Source organism: Gadus macrocephalus, chromosome 18 (assembly GCF_031168955.1).
Source record: "Gadus macrocephalus chromosome 18, ASM3116895v1".
Lineage (NCBI taxonomy): Eukaryota > Metazoa > Chordata > Actinopteri > Gadiformes > Gadidae > Gadus > Gadus macrocephalus.
The window spans coordinates 20,434,233-20,450,292 of NC_082399.1; the positions used below are offsets into that span (position 1 = coordinate 20,434,233).

The 16,060-nt window shown below is 41.2% G+C and overlaps 2 protein-coding genes, 1 long non-coding RNA gene and 3 other non-coding genes across 6 annotated transcripts; all 6 read left to right on the plus strand.

Annotated features, from left to right (window-relative positions):
- The first annotated feature begins 1,771 nt into the window (after positions 1 to 1,771).
- LOC132446163 (uncharacterized) lies at positions 1,772 to 4,014 on the plus strand. The gene is made up of 3 exons (XM_060036313.1): positions 1,772 to 2,054; positions 3,208 to 3,835; positions 3,942 to 4,014. The coding sequence occupies exons 2-3, from the start codon at positions 3,216 to 3,218 to the stop codon at positions 4,012 to 4,014; spliced, it is 693 nt and encodes a 230-aa protein (XP_059892296.1). The 5' UTR covers positions 1,772 to 2,054; positions 3,208 to 3,215.
- Positions 4,015 to 4,425: 411 nt separating this feature from the next.
- Positions 4,426 to 7,133, plus strand: LOC132446164 (uncharacterized). The gene is made up of 5 exons (XM_060036314.1): positions 4,426 to 6,020; positions 6,136 to 6,336; positions 6,420 to 6,628; positions 6,672 to 6,956; positions 7,104 to 7,133. Exons 1-5 carry the CDS (start codon positions 4,559 to 4,561, stop codon positions 7,131 to 7,133), a joined length of 2,187 nt encoding a protein of 728 aa, XP_059892297.1. The 5' UTR covers positions 4,426 to 4,558.
- A 182-nt stretch (positions 7,134 to 7,315) lies between these two features.
- Positions 7,316 to 8,321, plus strand: LOC132447043 (uncharacterized). Its single transcript, XR_009523021.1, has 3 exons — positions 7,316 to 7,563; positions 7,653 to 7,898; positions 7,988 to 8,321. It is a non-coding gene; the product is annotated as an uncharacterized LOC132447043 (long non-coding RNA).
- A 4,772-nt stretch (positions 8,322 to 13,093) lies between these two features.
- trnam-cau (transfer RNA methionine (anticodon CAU)) lies at positions 13,094 to 13,166 on the plus strand. Its single transcript has one exon. It is a non-coding gene; the product is annotated as a tRNA-Met (tRNA).
- Positions 13,167 to 14,254: 1,088 nt separating this feature from the next.
- trnam-cau (transfer RNA methionine (anticodon CAU)) lies at positions 14,255 to 14,327 on the plus strand. Its single transcript has one exon. It is a non-coding gene; the product is annotated as a tRNA-Met (tRNA).
- Positions 14,328 to 15,415: 1,088 nt separating this feature from the next.
- Positions 15,416 to 15,488, plus strand: trnam-cau (transfer RNA methionine (anticodon CAU)). Its single transcript has one exon. It is a non-coding gene; the product is annotated as a tRNA-Met (tRNA).
- Positions 15,489 to 16,060: the final 572 nt, after the last annotated feature.

The following is a 16,060-nucleotide window of genomic DNA, read 5'->3' on the forward strand; positions in this document are numbered from 1 at the left end:
ATATTCTGAAGGTATTACTCATGAGAATCTTGTGGCTTCTGAGAAGAAATGACTTGACAGCCATAACACATGGCATTCTTCATTGAGTTCAACCGTAGTTAAATTTTTCATATTGATTTATCATAATACGTGTAACATGGATTTTTATTATACTTGATATCAATCTTAGCACAAAAAATGCTGTAAGCCTGATTCTTGCTGTTCAATGGTTCCCTTGTTGGTGCAGTAGGCAGCACTTCATTCTCATGATCTGCAGGTCGTGAGTTCGAGCCTCACTTGGGGCACAGAGTTTAAGAAACTAAATTGTATCATGCATTGTAAAAATATTTGTAAAAAAAATCGGATACCAGTGCCCGGTTTAAAGATTCTTGATTTCCAGGCTATCTTAATATTCCGAAGCTATTACTTATGAGAATCTTGTTGCTTCTGGGAAGAAATGACTTGACAGCCACAAAACATGGCATTCCTAATTGTGTACAACAGTAGTTCAATTTGTCATATTGATTTAACATTATATGTGTAACATGGATTTCTATTATACATCAAATCGATCTAAGCGCAAAAATTGGTATGAGCCTGAATAGTTATGTTATTGCTGCCTCGTTGGCGCAGTAGGCAGCGCGTCAGTCTCATAATCTGAAGGTCGTGAGTTCGAGCCTCACACGGGGCATAGTGTTTTAGAAACTAACGAGTATCATGCATTGTAAAAATGTTTGTAAAAAAATCGGATACCAGTGCCCGGTTGAAAGAAACTTCATTTCCAGGCTGTCTTAATATACTGAAGGTAAGACTTGTGAGAATCTTGTGGCTTCTGAGAAGAAATGACTTGACAGCCATAAAACATGGTATTCTTAATTGAGTACAACAGTAGTTGGATTTATCATATTGATTTAACAAAATATGTGTTACGTGGATTTTTATTATACTTAATATCAATCTTTGCACAAAAATTGCTCTAAGCCGGAGTCTTGCTGTTCGCTGGTTCCCTCGTTGGTGCAGTAGGCAGCACTTCGTTCTCATATTCTGAAGGTCGTAAATTCGAGCCTCACACGGGGCACAGAGTTTTAGAAACTATCAAGTATCATGCATTGTGCCAATGTTTGTAAAAGAAATCGGGTATCAGTGCCATGTGTAAAGATTCTTGATTTCCAGGTTATCTTAATATTCTGAAGGTATTACTCATGAGAATCTTGTGGCTTCTGAGAAGAAATGACTTGACAGCCATAACACATGGCATTCTTCATTGAGTTCAACAGTAGTTAAATTTTTCATATTGATTTATCATAATATGTGTAACATGGATTTTTATTATACTTGATATCAATCTTAGCACAAAAAATGCTGTAAGCCTGATTCTTGCTGTGCAATGGTTCCCTTGTTGGTGCAGTAGGCAGCACTTCATTCTCATGATCTGAAGGTCGTGAGTTCGAGCATCACTTGGGGCACAGAGTTTAAGAAACTAAATTGTATCATGCATTGTAAAAATGTTTGTAAAAAAAATCGGATACCAGTGCCCGGTTTAAAGATTCTTGATTTCCAGGCTATCTTAATATTCCGAAGCTATTACTTATGAGAATCTTGTTGCTTCTGGGAAGAAATGACTTGACAGCCACAAAACATGGCATTCCTAATTGTGTACAACAGTAGTTCAATTTGTCATATTGATTTAACATTATATGTGTAACATGGATTTCTATTATACATTAAATCGATCTAAGCGCAAAAATTGGTATGAGCCTGAATAGTTATGTTATTGCTGCCTCGTTGGCGCTCCCCGTCGCCTGTGGGTCGAGGTAGAACCTACCAAGAATTGGCCAATCAGCGCTCGTATCATCTACCAAGAATTGGCCAATCAGCGCTCGTATCATCTACCAAGAATTGGCCAATCAGCGATCGTATATCGCGTGGCCTTTCGAGCGCCAATCAGCGCTCGTATTGCTACCAAGAATTACTTCACTTCAGTATTTTGATTTGCGAGTGACATTAGAAATTTACGAAAATCTTCACACCTTTCGTTTGATTACTTCACTTCACTTCTGATGAACATTTCCGAGGTAAGTCAGTCCTTTCTAGCTATTTTCAATACAAATAAATTGGATAATATCACGTTAACATATCCGTCAAATGCCAAAAGTCTGCTTCGACGATAGGTCGTCGTTCATCATTGTAACGTGTATGAATTATACGTATAAGGTAATGTGTATGTTCAGTAATGCATTTTATTGAATAGGTAACGTTAGTTGAATTAGTTTTAACATTTCAAAAAAATCCGTTACCGTTGGAACACGCAAGACCAGTAAACATAGCTGTGCAGTAAACACCAGTCAGAAGGCCCGTTACTACCAAGCAACAACTAGTACAGTGAATAAGCAGTAACTTGTTAGGTATCTAATAAATCGCTGTGTAATCAGTACTTCATTCAATGCCTCTTCCGTGGTCATTACAATACGGTTTGTTAAGTATCTAATTCTATCAAAAAAAATCGCTGTGTAATCAATACTTCATTCACTGCCTCTTCCGTCAGTAATGACGCAGTTTATATTTCCGTTACATGGCCTATATATGTTACAGCTTATATATGTTACATCTATACACAGCTTATATATGTTACACGGCCTATGGAGAGCTGCCTAGTCTTTATTCGTAATTTTGATCTGTTTCTCTCGTTTACTATTCTTAAAACACATTAGCCTATTATATAAAATTCATTCATTATATGTATTAGATTGAATAGGTCCAGTGCCGTTAAAACGATCATTTCATAAAGCCCACCGCGATTTAAAGCAGGTTAACATCCACTCTACTGCAAAATAGGCATGTAATATAAAATCACTATTCACAGAGCCTAATAATAGTCTGCTGTCGTGCAACAGGGCCATAACGAGGTGGTCACCCTAACTAACCCATAGTGACAAATATACAGAGAGCAGAATATTAAAGCAACATTACGAGGTGATCATGACTGAATATAACCGTTATTAATATAATATTCACAGCTGCCTTAAGTAATGTGTTCAAGTATTTGTTGTATTTTCTTTCTTTGTTCTTAAGATATTAAGTGGTAGGCTATATAACTTTACACAGTATTACTGGATTATGTCATAAGTATAACACTTTTATGAACTGAGAAGATTGATGTTGATTGTTGACTGTGTCTCTGTAATGGGAGATTTCTTACTTTATTATTGATATTTCCTCCACTTTCAGAATACAAAATGGATCCTAAATTTAGGAAGAAGGATGGCTGTATCTGCCTTTTTGACTCGGAGGATGCCAAGAAGGTCAAGGCGGAGAAACGGCCATGGACCAGAGCTCTTTCACCAGATGAGGTGAAAGAGTCTGCAAGGGAAGCTGTTGAGCATAAAGGTGGGGACCCAAACAACGAGGAGCATGTTCTTGGCCAGCATAAATTGCAGTTTGGGGCCTTCAGGCATCAAACATTTAAATGGCTGGCTGAGAACGCTCTGGGGTATGCTGGCTATGTGGTGGCATCCATGTCGGTGGAGTCAGGTCGCTCTGATTCAAACAACAATATGATAAATAAGAGACTTTTGGAGAAGTACGTATCTCAGTTTCCTGCTGGCCGCTATGCCATTCGGGTGAAGAAGGACGCACTGAGCTCCCAACCTGCCACTACAGCTTCTGCCTCTACACAGGCCGCCTCCACATCCCAACAGCCTTCAGCCTCCTTGCAGGCTGCTGTCAATGTAGCACCCGCCTTCTCTCCACGATCATCCGTTGTGCCTGTATCCTCCCTACGCGGCCTCTTGTCAAGGAGAGACCAGTCTCCCCAGGCTATCGCCAAAAATGTAAAGAGCCTCTTCACAAAACCAAGGTTTCAGCCATGTAAGTATGCAACAATACAATTAATTTGTGTTATACTGAGTTTTACATGTTTTCATATTTTTAATGTACACCATATTGATCTCATTATTTTTTAGCTATTCCTGCCCTGCCACGCGCTGGATCCATTACGGCATCATCTGCAGTGACAGTAAAAACGGAACCAACTGACAGCGAGCTCATGCAGGCTGCCGCAGAAGTTGACCCCGACACATCGCGTAAGTGTTTTTATTTTATGCACACAGCCCCTCTCTCTCTCTCTCTCTCTCTCTCTCTCTCTCTCTCTCTGTCTCTGTCTCTGTCTCTGTCTGTCTCACTCCTCTTGCTGTAAAAAAGAAATGTATGTCGTTACATGAGGACATTACAATCATGATTACAAATTTGAATTTAGCATACTTGAATATAATCAAAATGAAGATAGTGTGGTTTATCATATATAATTATTATTTCCATAATAACTTTCATGGTCTGTCTGTTTCCTTGTCTTGTTTTGGTGTGTTCCCTGTGTTTCCTGTTTTACTTTGGTATCTCTGTCTTGTTTCCACCCATGTTTTGAGCTAATAAATTATCCTTTACCTGAACAGAGAGCAGAATTTGCCTCCCCGCTGGTTGGATCCCCGCCCTGCCAGAGGTTGACCAGCACTGGATCTCGAAGGCTCTGTTCCGGTGGTCACCCTCTGGTCAACCAGAGTTTGAACTTGACAAGGTGGACAGAATGTGGTGGTATCCACCTCAGCAGTCGCTGACATCCAGTGCCATCCCAGCAATGGAGCAGTTCTTTGGGCACCCTCTGTTCCTGTGGATGCCCAGGAAGCTGTGGCGTGTGCGACTGCTCTGTCCACATCAAGACTGTGGGAAGGCAGAGCTCACCTCTGCGGGACTCCATCAGAGGGTCAGGCTGGTGGTTGGTGTCAGCGGCTCTTACTACCTGGTAGCCGAATACCTTGCATGTAAGAGTTGCAAAAGGAAGGTCATCAGCTGGAGCCACAACATCGTCTCTCAGCTAGACATTGGTCACCGCCTGCATTTCCCATGTCTGCTGACATACAAGCTGGGGTGCGACATGCAGGTTGTGCGCTTGATGCGTCAGCGGGGACTGGGGAACAGCAGCAGCCAGCTCCAAAAACAGCTGGAGGAGCAGCATGCAGAGAGCTGGCTGGGGAAAACAATTCAGTTCCTCACTGCTTACAGAGGAGTTGCACGTGCAATATCCTCGGGGCTGATTTTGCCAGTGCCGCTAGGGGACTTGCCAGTTATGCCTGCAGTGCCAAAACATCGCTGGTTGATGCAGGTGTATGCCCAAGATGTCCTTGGCAGACTGGACGAAGTTAAGGCTTCCATCACCTCACTCTTTGGCCAGGTCCTGAAGATGGACTCTACAAAGAAAATTGTAAGGAAGCTAGCTGGTCAGGCACGGTCTACAGCTTCTTGGGCCACCAACGTTGGAAATGAGCATGGACATGTCATCATGTCTGTTCTCACAGCAAGTGAGGGCTGGGGCCTGATGAAGATGGCAGAGGGTCTTGTGAGGCGTTACAAGGATGCTGGTGTGCCACCTCCAGAGATCCTTTATGTGGACCGGGACTGCTGTGGGAACTCTCACCTTTTAAAAATCTTTGGTGCATGGCCAGGCATGAAGATCCGGTTGGACATCTGGCACTTCATGAGGAGATTTGCCACCGGTTGCACCACAGATTCCCATGCCCTCTACACCAGCTTCATGGCCCAACTCTCCCGCTGCATCTTTGCGTGGGATCAGAGCGACCTGCAGCGACTCAAAGCTGCCAAGCGGGCAGAGCTGGAAGCAAGCCACCTGCGTCCCACAGTGGAAGATGTCGCACGCCATATCTCCAAGGCTGAGACTATGCTTCACTGCAGGAGAGCTGTCCGGGAAAGTGGGGAGATGGGTGACCTGCTGAAGGACTTGATAGAGGCATACTCTGGAGAGAAGGGTTGCAATACCCTTGGTGTGCCTCTGATCAACAGAGCAAGGATGGCAGAAATCTTGAAGGCCCAGCTAAAACACCTTCCCTGCCTCCAGGACCCTCCAGGTTTCCAGTTATACACCCAGACTGGGACACTGAAGAAGGCTGGTCATGTGCTTCCTACATTCCGATGTGCCAGAGGGTCCACCTCGTTGGAAAGTTTCCACTTGCACATGAATAGATTCATCCCAGGTGAATAGTTTACTCTGTTAGGTTACTTTCCATATTAATTGAAATGTAATAATAAGTACTGCATGCAAGGACTCACAATGCAAATATCACAATGCAAATATTCAATATTTTTCAGGAACCCTGGCAAGTGACACCTTTTTCCAGGCATATCTGGTTGATGGTCTATTCAGGTGGAATGAGGACAGGACCATAACAGCAGAGGGGACCGAGGGGCCTCGTTCATACAGTGGCCTCCTAAAGCATGCTGCCAACCAGTTGTCAGAGGAGGTGCTTGGGAGAAAACTGGTGGAGTACACGGCCCCACGGAAATACACTGGTGTGTATGTAGTAAATTGTTATTAAAAAAATTAATATTTGGCAGCTCAATCACTTATGACCGTTTTTTTTGGATTGTTGCAGGAGAGCTTATAGGTATAGAATACCTATACAACCAAAATAATGCAGTGATGGAGGACTACAAGTTGGCCTTGGTGACACTGGAGACAGAAGACATCACTGTTGCAGAGGGGGAGTCTTCTTTGGAGCCATGTGACATCGAGGATCCAACTGTCCCAACCCTGGAGACAATATGGCCTCCACAACAGCTCACCCCTCCAGCTGCCCGTCCAGCCACTGCTCTGCCAGCTGCCCGTCCAGCCACTGCTCTGCCAGCTGCCCGTCCAGCCACTGCTCTGCCAGCTGCCCGTCCAGCCACTGCTCTGCCAGCTGCCCGTCCAGCCACTGCTCTGCCAGCTGCCCGTCCAGCCACTACTCTGCCAGCTGCCCGTCCAGCCACTGCTCTGCCAGCTGCCCGTCCAGCCACTGCTCTGCCAGCTGCCCGTCCAGCCACTGCTCTGCCAGCTGCCCGTCCAGCCACTGCTCTGCCAGCTGCCCGTTCAGCCACTGCTCTGCCAGCTGCACTCTCTGCAGCTTTTACAGTTGCCCCTATGCATAGTGGTAAGTTTTTATTGAAATGTCAAAAGTAACAATTATTGTCATTAATATGAAACATTACAATAAGATGCTTATGATGTTCATTTCATCTGACTTCATCTTCACACATGTTCTCTTGATCTCTCTCAATTTTATTTTTTTCTAATTTAGCTCCCCAGCAAGACACACAGGACTTGGTAGACGATCAGCCTTCAACATCAGCTCTGGGCTCCACCAGTCATGATGTAGGTTTATGTTTTTGACAACATTGTAAACTTCATAAACTTAAAGTTCTATGTTTACTTACTTAAACATATGGATATAATATTTTACAATTTAAAATGCATATCTGATTTTAATCGCTCTGTTAATTCTAGGACTCGGTTGGACCTGAAAATGTTGAGGGCTTTCAAGCAGTCCAGGACTTGACTGTTTTTTTATTTAAATTAAAAGAACACAGTCTTGCCCTGTCAAGGGAGGAGGCTGAGGAAATAATTTCCCTGTGGAATTATTTGTCAGACTTTGACAAGTGTCGCACAGTGTACCCCCCACGTCACCAGGATACACTCGCACATGGCAGATTCAGGACGTCAAAAAAGGCTGTTGCGCCTGGTGTGGAGAGTACAAAGCGGTACGTATGTTTTTCTGAGCAAGCTTGACCATGCTGCATGCTATAACATCATGTCTTGTACTACACTAATGCAACCAATACCTTTGCAGATGCTTTGCAGGAGGGAGAAGCCCAGCACAGTGGCCAGACTGCAATCGGGTTTGTGAGGCACTCTTCGTCCAACTTTGTGAGGAGTACCGTGGATCGAGGCGGATTGATGGGGTCCGCCACGAGCGCTGGAGTCTGGTCATGAAAGCATACCTCCACATCCGTCAGGTTGTTTTAAACAACGCCACGGTGATGGAGAAGACCTCACTTCAGCTCCCGGTCGTGAACACGGCAACACTCTCGAGTTGGTGAGTTAACAAAGTATTAACATAGTAGCTGTGTTTTCTGTGTAGGTATATCTTGCTTTGGTATACAAAAAACACTTTTATATTTGTAGGTACTGCAAACGGGAAAGAGGACAGGAGAAGAGGATTCTCGAGCAAGGGATCTGTCCGCCTCAGACAAAAACTGTGAGCCCCGAGAGCCTGCCTCCTGCAGTTCAGAGGAAAGGCAAACCGTGTATGCCTCAAAGCATCGCGGCATATTCCCACGTGTTTGTTCTGCCACCTAACACTGCAGGGACGGCAACACTGCAGGGACGGAAGATCAGAAGAGTGAACCCTCCTTCTGATCTTCTGAGGCCACCATTCCTCGCAGCCCTCGAGCCTCAAATCCAGCCCCCCACACCTGTGTTTCCCACACCTCCATTCATCCCACCTCTCCTGCCTCAACCCCTCTGGTCTGTGCCTCAACCTCACCTGCCTGCCTTACAGCCTGCAGGAGCATCTGTGGTACATGTGCCATACTTACCCTATACCACCACCCACCATCGAAAGAAAAAAAGAGAGGAGGAGGAGAAGACTGGTTTTAAGAAGAGGAAATACTCAAGGAGTAGTGCCACCATTTTCTGCCGTCAGTGTCAGAGGGAGCGGGACCCTGCCACTCACAATCAGTACTTTGGGAACTGGTACTGCCACGCCACAGCAACCATGACCCTGGCTGAGTGGAGGGCTGCACTTGAAGCCAAGGGTTATGGGAGGAAGAAGGGAGCTCCACCTTAAATTGGCAGTGTATCGGGCACAAAAAGTTTTTAATGTTTTTTAATGTTGTTTTTAAGTTTTAATTTAAGTTTTTAGTTGTGACTTTTTGTGCAATAACGTTTTACTGTGAGTGTGACACAATCTTAATTTAATTTCCCTCTTAATGCTTTAATAAAACACAATATGACAAAATACAAATGTTGTTTATTCAAATACAATATACCACTGGAGAGCTTGAAGTTACAAAAAATCAAATCAAGTTATATACCCTTTATCATAATGCCAGCCTACTTAATCACAATGGTTAGCTTATACATTTTACATGACTTCCTATTAATTGTCAATGCTTTTGATTTAGTTTAATTTAAATGCAGAGCGCAAAATGCGTTCATATGACCATGCATAACAAACAAAGCACAACAGACAGTATTAATTATTATTGCTTGGACAGCATTTATAATGAACCTGATCACTTAGACACTGTTTTACAGTGATATTAACATCTCTATAATCACTGTTAACATGGCCTCTTAATGCTTTAATAAAACGGGCACTAAACACACCGGTGTAGGAGATCGTAATGAAATTAAGACGGAGACTTGATTGCCGGTGAAAATACCACGAGAATGATTTATTTCCCCAAACACAGAACCACGCACAGCCAGAGGTGCGTTCCTTAAGTCATGCGTCGCACCACCCAGGTGGGTCTCACGCCCCCTTCCCTTAAAGGGGGCACGCACCATCCATCATACACATAGTGAATTACGATACCGCTACACCGGCATGGTTTAGTTTCATTGGTGAACACAGCGACGACCGGCAAAGATATATATTTGATACAACATTATTATTCGTTTGCATAAGGATCTGGACATGTTTCTGACAATATGAATGTACAGTAGTCATGTTATGATCATAACAAATTAGGATCTACCAGGATTCGATACGATGAAAATCAGCATGTTTTTTGGTATATGATGGTACTTTACCTAGACAAACACGCAGCTTTCTTGGCGCAGTAGGCAGCGCGTCAGTCTCATAATTTGAAGGTCGTGAGTTCGAGCCTCACACGGGGCATAGTGTTTTAGAAACTAACGAGTATCATGCATTGTAAAAATGTTTGTAAAAAAATCGGATACCAGTGCCCGGTTGAAAGAAACTTCATTTCCAGGCTGTCTTAATATACTGAAGGTAAGACTTGTGAGAATCTTGTGGCTTCTGAGAAGAAATGACTTGACAGCCATAAAACATGGTATTCTTAATTGAGTACAACAGTAGTTGGATTTATCATATCGATTTAACAAAATATGTGTTACGTGGATTTTTATTATACTTAATATCAATCTTTGCACAAAAATTGCTCTAAGCCTGAGTCTTGCTGTTCGCTGGTTCCCTCGTTGGTGCAGTAGGCAGCACTTCATTCTCATATTCTAAAGGTCGTAAATTCGAGCCTCACACGGGGCACAGAGTTTTAGAAACTATCCAGTATCATGCATTGTGCCAATGTTTGTAAAAGAAATCGGGTATCAGTGCCATGTGTAAAGATTCTTGATTTCCAGGTTATCTTAATATTCTGAAGGTATTACTCATGAGAATCTTGTGGCTTCTGAGAAGAAATGACTTGACAGCCATAACACATGGCATTCTTCATTGAGTTCAACAGTAGTTAAATTTTTCATATTGATTTATCATAATATGTGTAACATGGATTTTTATTATACTTGATATCAATCTTAGCACAAAAAATGCTGTAAGCCTGACTCTTGCTGTTCAATGGTTCCCTTGTTGGTGCAGTAGGCAGCACTTCATTCTCATGATCTGAAGGTCGTGAGTTCGAGCCTCACTTGGGGCACAGAATTTAAGAAACTAAATTGTATCATGCATTGTAAAAATGTTTGTAAAAAAAATCGGATACCAGTGCCCGGTTTAAAGATTCTTGATTTCCAGGCTATCTTAATATTCCGAAGCTATTAATTATGAGAATCTTGTTGCTTCTGGGAAGAAATGACTTGAAAGCCATAAAACATGGCATTCCTAATTGTGTACAACAGTAGTTCAATTTGTCATATTGATTTGACATTATATGTGTAACATGGATTTCTATTATACATTAAATCGATCTAAGCGCAAAAATTGGTATGAGCCTGAATTGGCATGTTATGGCTGCCTCGTTGGCGCAGTAGGCAGCGCGTCAGTCTCATAATCTGAAGGTCGTGAGTTCGAGCCTCACACGGGGCATAGTGTTTTAGAAACTAACGAGTATCATGCATTGTAAAAAAATCGGATACCAGTGCCCGGTTGAAAGAAACTTCATTTCCAGGCTGTCTTAATATACTGAAGGTAAGACTTGTGAGAATCTTGTGGCTTCTGAGAAGAAATGACTTGACAGCAATAAAACATGGTATTCTTAATTGAGTACAACAGTAGTTGGATTTATCATATCGATTTAACAAAATATGTGTTACGTGGATTTTTATTATACTTAATATCAATCTTTGCACAAAAATTGCTCTAAGCCTGAGTCTTGCTGTTCGCTGGTTCCCTCGTTGGTGCAGTAGGCAGCACTTCATTCTCATATTCTGAAGGTCGTAAATTCGAGCCTCACACGGGGCACAGAGTTTTAGAAACTATCCAGTATCATGCATTGTGCCAATGTTTGTAAACGAAATCGGGTATCAGTGCCATGTGTAAAGATTCTTGATTTCCAGGTTATCTTAATATTCTGAAGGTATTACTCATGAGAATCTTGTGGCTTCTGAGAAGAAATGACTTGACAGCCATAACACATGGCATTCTTCATTGAGTTCAACAGTAGTTAAATTTTTCATATTGATTTATCATAATATGTGTAACATGGATTTTTATTATACTTGATATCAATCTTAGCACAAAAAATGCTGTAAGCCTGACTCTTGCTGTTCAATGGTTCCCTTGTTGGTGCAGTAGGCAGCACTTCATTCTCATGATCTGAAGGTCGTGAGTTCGAGCCTCACTTGGGGCGCAGTGTTTAAGAAACTAAATTGTATCATGCATTGTAAAAATGTTTGTAAAAAAAATCGGATACCAGTGCCCGGTTTAAAGATTCTTGATTTCCAGGCTATCTTAATATTCCGAAGCTATTACTTATGAGAATCTTGTTGCTTCTGGGAAGAAATGACTTGACAGCCATAAAACATGGCATTCCTAATTGTGTACAACAGTAGTTCAATTTGTCATATTGATTTGACATTATATGTGTAACATGGATTTCTATTATACATTAAATCGATCTAAGCGCAAAAATTGGTATGAGCCTGAATTGGCATGTTATGGCTGCCTCGTTGGCGCAGTAGGCAGCGCGTCAGTCTCATAATCTGAAGGTCGTGAGTTCGAGCCTCACACGGGGCATAGTGTTTTAGAAACTAACGAGTATCATGCATTGTAAAAAAATCGGATACCAGTGCCCGGTTGAAAGAAACTTCATTTCCAGGCTGTCTTAATATACTGAAGGTAAGACTTGTGAGAATCTTGTGGCTTCTGAGAAGAAATGACTTGACAGCAATAAAACATGGTATTCTTAATTGAGTACAACAGTAGTTGGATTTATCATATCGATTTAACAAAATATGTGTTACGTGGATTTTTATTATACTTAATATCAATCTTTGCACAAAAATTGCTCTAAGCCTGAGTCTTGCTGTTCGCTGGTTCCCTCGTTGGTGCAGTAGGCAGCACTTCATTCTCATATTCTGAAGGTCGTAAATTCGAGCCTCACACGGGGCACAGAGTTTTAGAAACTATCCAGTATCATGCATTGTGCCAATGTTTGTAAACGAAATCGGGTATCAGTGCCATGTGTAAAGATTCTTGATTTCCAGGTTATCTTAATATTCTGAAGGTATTACTCATGAGAATCTTGTGGCTTCTGAGAAGAAATGACTTGACAGCCATAACACATGGCATTCTTCATTGAGTTCAACAGTAGTTAAATTTTTCATATTGATTTATCATAATATGTGTAACATGGATTTTTATTATACTTGATATCAATCTTAGCACAAAAAATGCTGTAAGCCTGACTCTTGCTGTTCAATGGTTCCCTTGTTGGTGCAGTAGGCAGCACTTCATTCTCATGATCTGAAGGTCGTGAGTTCGAGCCTCACTTGGGGCGCAGAGTTTAAGAAACTAAATTGTATCATGCATTGTAAAAATGTTTGTAAAAAAAATCGGATACCAGTGCCCGGTTTAAAGATTCTTGATTTCCAGGCTATCTTAATATTCCGAAGCTATTACTTATGAGAATCTTGTTGCTTCTGGGAAGAAATGACTTGACAGCCATAAAACATGGCATTCCTAATTGTGTACAACAGTAGTTCAATTTGTCATATTGATTTGACATTATATGTGTAACATGGATTTCTATTATACATTAAATCGATCTAAGCGCAAAAATTGGTATGAGCCTGAATAGTTATGTTTTTGCTGCCTCGTTGGCGCAGTAGGCAGCGCGTCAGTCTCATAATCTGAAGGTCGTGAGTTCGAGCCTCACACGGGGCATAGTGTTTTAGAAACTAACGAGTATCATGCATTGTAAAAATGTTTGTAAAAAAATCGGATACCAGTGCCCGGTTGAAAGAAACTTCATTTCCAGGCTGTCTTAATATACTGAAGGTAAGACTTGTGAGAATCTTGTGGCTTCTGAGAAGAAATGACTTGACAGCCATAAAACATGGTATTCTTAATTGAGTACAACAGTAGTTGGATTTATCATATTGATTTAACAAAATATGTGTTACGTGGATTTTTATTATACTTAATATCAATCTTTGCACAAAAATTGCTCTAAGCCTGAGTCTTGCTGTTCGCTGGTTCCCTCGTTGGTGCAGTAGGCAGCACTTCGTTCTCATATTCTGAAGGTCGTAAATTCGAGCCTCACACGGGGCACAGAGTTTTAGAAACTATCAAGTATCATGCATTGTGCCAATGTTTGTAAAAGAAATCGGGTATCAGTGCCATGTGTAAAGATTCTTGATTTCCAGGTTATCTTAATATTCTGAAGGTATTACTCATGAGAATCTTGTGGCTTCTGAGAAGAAATGACTTGACAGCCATAACACATGGCATTCTTCATTGAGTTCAACAGTAGTTAAATTTTTCATATTGATTTATCATAATATGTGTAACATGGATTTTTATTATACTTGATATCAATCTTAGCACAAAAAATGCTGTAAGCCTGATTCTTGCTGTGCAATGGTTCCCTTGTTGGTGCAGTAGGCAGCACTTCATTCTCATGATCTGAAGGTCGTGAGTTCGAGCATCACTTGGGGCACAGAGTTTAAGAAACTAAATTGTATCATGCATTTTAAAAATGTTTGTAAAAAAAATCGGATACCAGTGCCCGGTTTAAAGATTCTTGATTTCCAGGCTATCTTAATATTCCGAAGCTATTACTTATGAGAATCTTGTTGCTTCTGGGAAGAAATGACTTGACAGCCACAAAACATGGCATTCCTAATTGTGTACAACAGTAGTTCAATTTGTCATATTGATTTAACATTATATGTGTAACATGGATTTCTATTATACATTAAATCGATCTAAGCGCAAAAATTGGTATGAGCCTGAATAGTTATGTTATTGCTGCCTCGTTGGCGCAGTAGGCAGCGCGTCAGTCTCATAATCTGAAGGTCGTGAGTTCGAGCCTCACACGGGGCATAGTGTTTTAGAAACTAACGAGTATCATGCATTGTAAAAATGTTTGTAAAAAAATCGGATACCAGTGCCCGGTTGAAAGAAACTTCATTTCCAGGCTGTCTTAATATACTGAAGGTAAGACTTGTGAGAATCTTGTGGCTTCTGAGAAGAAATGACTTGACAGCCATAAAACATGGTATTCTTAATTGAGTACAACAGTAGTTGGATTTATCATATTGATTTAACAAAATATGTGTCACGTGGATTTTTATTATACTTAATATCAATCTTTGCACAAAAATTGCTCTAAGCCTGAGTCTTGCTGTTCGCTGGTTCCCTCGTTGGTGCAGTAGGCAGCACTTCATTCTCATATTCTGAAGGTCGTAAATTCGAGCCTCACACGGGGCACAGAGTTTTAGAAACTATCAAGTATCATGCATTGTGCCAATGTTTGTAAAAGAAATCGGGTATCAGTGCCATGTGTAAAGATTCTTGATTTCCAGGTTATCTTAATATTCTGAAGGTATTACTCATGAGAATCTTGTGGCTTCTGAGAAGAAATGACTTGACAGCCATAACACATGGCATTCTTCATTGAGTTCAACCGTAGTTAAATTTTTCATATTGATTTATCATAATACGTGTAACATGGATTTTTATTATACTTGATATCAATCTTAGCACAAAAAATGCTGTAAGCCTGATTCTTGCTGTTCAATGGTTCCCTTGTTGGTGCAGTAGGCAGCACTTCATTCTCATGATCTGCAGGTCGTGAGTTCGAGCCTCACTTGGGGCACAGAGTTTAAGAAACTAAATTGTATCATGCATTGTAAAAATATTTGTAAAAAAAATCGGATACCAGTGCCCGGTTTAAAGATTCTTGATTTCCAGGCTATCTTAATATTCCGAAGCTATTACTTATGAGAATCTTGTTGCTTCTGGGAAGAAATGACTTGACAGCCACAAAACATGGCATTCCTAATTGTGTACAACAGTAGTTCAATTTGTCATATTGATTTAACATTATATGTGTAACATGGATTTCTATTATACATCAAATCGATCTAAGCGCAAAAATTGGTATGAGCCTGAATAGTTATGTTATTGCTGCCTCGTTGGCGCAGTAGGCAGCGCGTCAGTCTCATAATCTGAAGGTCGTGAGTTCGAGCCTCACACGGGGCATAGTGTTTTAGAAACTAACGAGTATCATGCATTGTAAAAATGTTTGTAAAAAAATCGGATACCAGTGCCCGGTTGAAAGAAACTTCATTTCCAGGCTGTCTTAATATACTGAAGGTAAGACTTGTGAGAATCTTGTGGCTTCTGAGAAGAAATGACTTGACAGCCATAAAACATGGTATTCTTAATTGAGTACAACAGTAGTTGGATTTATCATATTGATTTAACAAAATATGTGTTACGTGGATTTTTATTATACTTAATATCAATCTTTGCACAAAAATTGCTCTAAGCCGGAGTCTTGCTGTTCGCTGGTTCCCTCGTTGGTGCAGTAGGCAGCACTTCGTTCTCATATTCTGAAGGTCGTAAATTCGAGCCTCACACGGGGCACAGAGTTTTAGAAACTATCAAGTATCATGCATTGTGCCAATGTTTGTAAAAGAAATCGGGTATCAGTGCCATGTGTAAAGATTCTTGATTTCCAGGTTATCTTAATATTCTGAAGGTATTACTCATGAGAATCTTGTGGCTTCTGAGAAGAAATGACTTGACAGCCATAACACATGGCATTCTTC